The following is a 2,159-nucleotide window of genomic DNA, read 5'->3' on the forward strand; positions in this document are numbered from 1 at the left end:
CCACACCACCACCACCCCCCCATCCCCCCGCCCTACCCCAAGCATGGTGTGGCATCATTTTTAAGCTTCTGGTTTGTGGGAAAACATTTGGTTGTTTCCACTGCCTAATAATGACAAAATACTTTTCTCTAAAAGTCACTTCTGCAATGTGTGGTGTGAAGATGTGAAGATCATCACTTCTGCAAAGGATCTGTTTTTCTGTTCTCGTCTTTATTTTTCTCACGCCTTAAGTCCAAAAACAGGTCTCTGAGAAATTAATACATTTCTATCACCCTGGAAACTTCCACTGAAAAAATAAAGAATTTTACACATTTAATTTCGTCAGTCCATAGTTTGAACTGTTTAAAATCATTTTTAATGTTTCACACTTTAGTTCGCTGAAGGCAAAGATGTTTATGGCACCGGTGAGTCTGAGAGTCAGATCAGCCTGAGAACAGAGTTCGAGTCCAGCGACAAAAAGGAGAATGGCCTCGGTGAGAGAGCTATGTCATAAATATATTCCTGGATGTATGCCAGTTCAATTCAAACTAACATCTCTGGATCATCTCTCCTCTCCGTTGTGCACAGATCCAGAATCGAACCCTCCTTTATTCCTGGAGGATCTCATCTCCTTCAGCTTCCAGGTGGCGCGGGGAATGGAGTATCTGGCCTCTCGCAAGGTTCGCTGCCTCTCTCCCCTGTGTGTGAATCCTCACGTGTGTTCATGTATTTTATATTTGTGTCGTACATCAGTGTATCCACAGAGACCTGGCAGCCAGGAATGTTCTGCTGTCTGACAACAAAGTGGTGAAGATCTGTGACTTCGGCCTGGCCAGAGACATCTACAAAGACCCCGACTACGTCCGCAAGGGAGACGTGAGTGCCTTTGTTAATGTTTCAGACGAATTGACACACCCTGACTTTAGCTGCGCATAATGGAAAAATATTTTCATTTAATTAAATACATATATATGAAATTTTGTAAACTAACTGCGTTCATAGGATCCATTGACAAAACTAGCATTTTAACATATAGAACATGTAAAATACATTGATTAGTTTCGAGTCCTATTAAGTAACAGTTAGGAAGTTAAGCCAAAACAAACCTGTTCATGTTGCCTTGCACTTGTAACAATATTTTTAACATATTAATCTAAACATTTAGAAACTGTTGGATATCGTAGTCTGTGTTGAACAAGGGAATAAAACGTTGTGTGATTGGCTGCACAGGCCCGCCTCCCCCTGAAGTGGATGTCTCCAGAGTCCATCTTTGACAAAGTGTTTACCACGCAGAGTGACGTCTGGTCTTATGGCATTCTGCTGTGGGAGATTTTCTCCTTGGGTGAGAGACATCGCACTTTTGTTCTCAAACAAAGTATGAGGGGCGAAGAAATGAAAAGAAAAAATATGTTTTCATGAAATCTGCTTCTCATCAGACAGTAGAAAGTTCCATTTTATTCTGTTCTTCAGAATTGTTGGTGGGGTCTGTCTTCCTCAGTTGTCGTGCTGATGTGTGTGTTTGTCTGACAGGAGCTTCTCCGTACCCTGGTCTTCACATCGATGAAGAGTTCTGCCACAGACTGAAGGAAGGAACCAGGATGAGAGCTCCAGAGCACAGCACACCTGAGATGTGAGTTAAAAAAACACAGATGAGAAATGATGTGAGAAAGTCATGTTATAGATCAGTGTTTCTATCTGGTCGACATGTTTTCTATGCTTTGGCTAAAATGTATCAATTTTGTAGCTGACTGTTACAATACACTAGACATATTGTATTATTTTAAGGCCAAAATTAATTTCCATTATCGGCTAATAGTTAGCTATCGAGCTATTTCCAAACCTGACTTCAACATTAGCTAATTTTGGGATAACATCTGAATGTCTCTGTCAGTCTTATTATTATATTATAGTTTATTTTATTTTATTTTATTTACATTTTTAGCTGACTTGAAACTAAATGTTTCTTATTCTATTTTATTTAGATAAATCACTGTCACAGTTTGCAATAATGATATTTTTACCATATATTTCTGTTAGTCCAGTTCCTTATAGAAGTCACAGGTCAACACCTCTGTGTCACTGTGTGCAGGTACAGCACCATGCTGGCCTGTTGGGAGTCCAGCCCCTCAGACCGACCCACCTTCACTGACCTGGTGGAGACTCTGGGAGACTTGCTCCAG

At 40.5% G+C, this 2,159-nt stretch overlaps 1 protein-coding gene across 1 annotated transcript in view; it reads left to right on the forward strand.

Annotated features, from left to right (window-relative positions):
• The window catches only part of flt1 (fms related receptor tyrosine kinase 1), a 26,994-nt gene that overhangs the window by 22,778 nt on the left and 2,057 nt on the right, over positions 1 to 2,159 (forward strand). The window contains exons 21-26 of the mRNA XM_025054655.1: positions 374 to 473; positions 568 to 659; positions 733 to 855; positions 1,210 to 1,321; positions 1,510 to 1,609; positions 2,069 to 2,158. Coding sequence (XP_024910423.1) covers positions 374 to 473; positions 568 to 659; positions 733 to 855; positions 1,210 to 1,321; positions 1,510 to 1,609; positions 2,069 to 2,158 — 617 coding nt within the window. The remainder of the gene's footprint in view (positions 1 to 373; positions 474 to 567; positions 660 to 732; positions 856 to 1,209; positions 1,322 to 1,509; positions 1,610 to 2,068; position 2,159) is intronic.

Source organism: Cynoglossus semilaevis, chromosome 3 (assembly GCF_000523025.1).
Source record: "Cynoglossus semilaevis isolate Cse_v1.0 chromosome 3, Cse_v1.0, whole genome shotgun sequence".
Taxonomy (NCBI): domain Eukaryota; kingdom Metazoa; phylum Chordata; class Actinopteri; order Pleuronectiformes; family Cynoglossidae; genus Cynoglossus; species Cynoglossus semilaevis.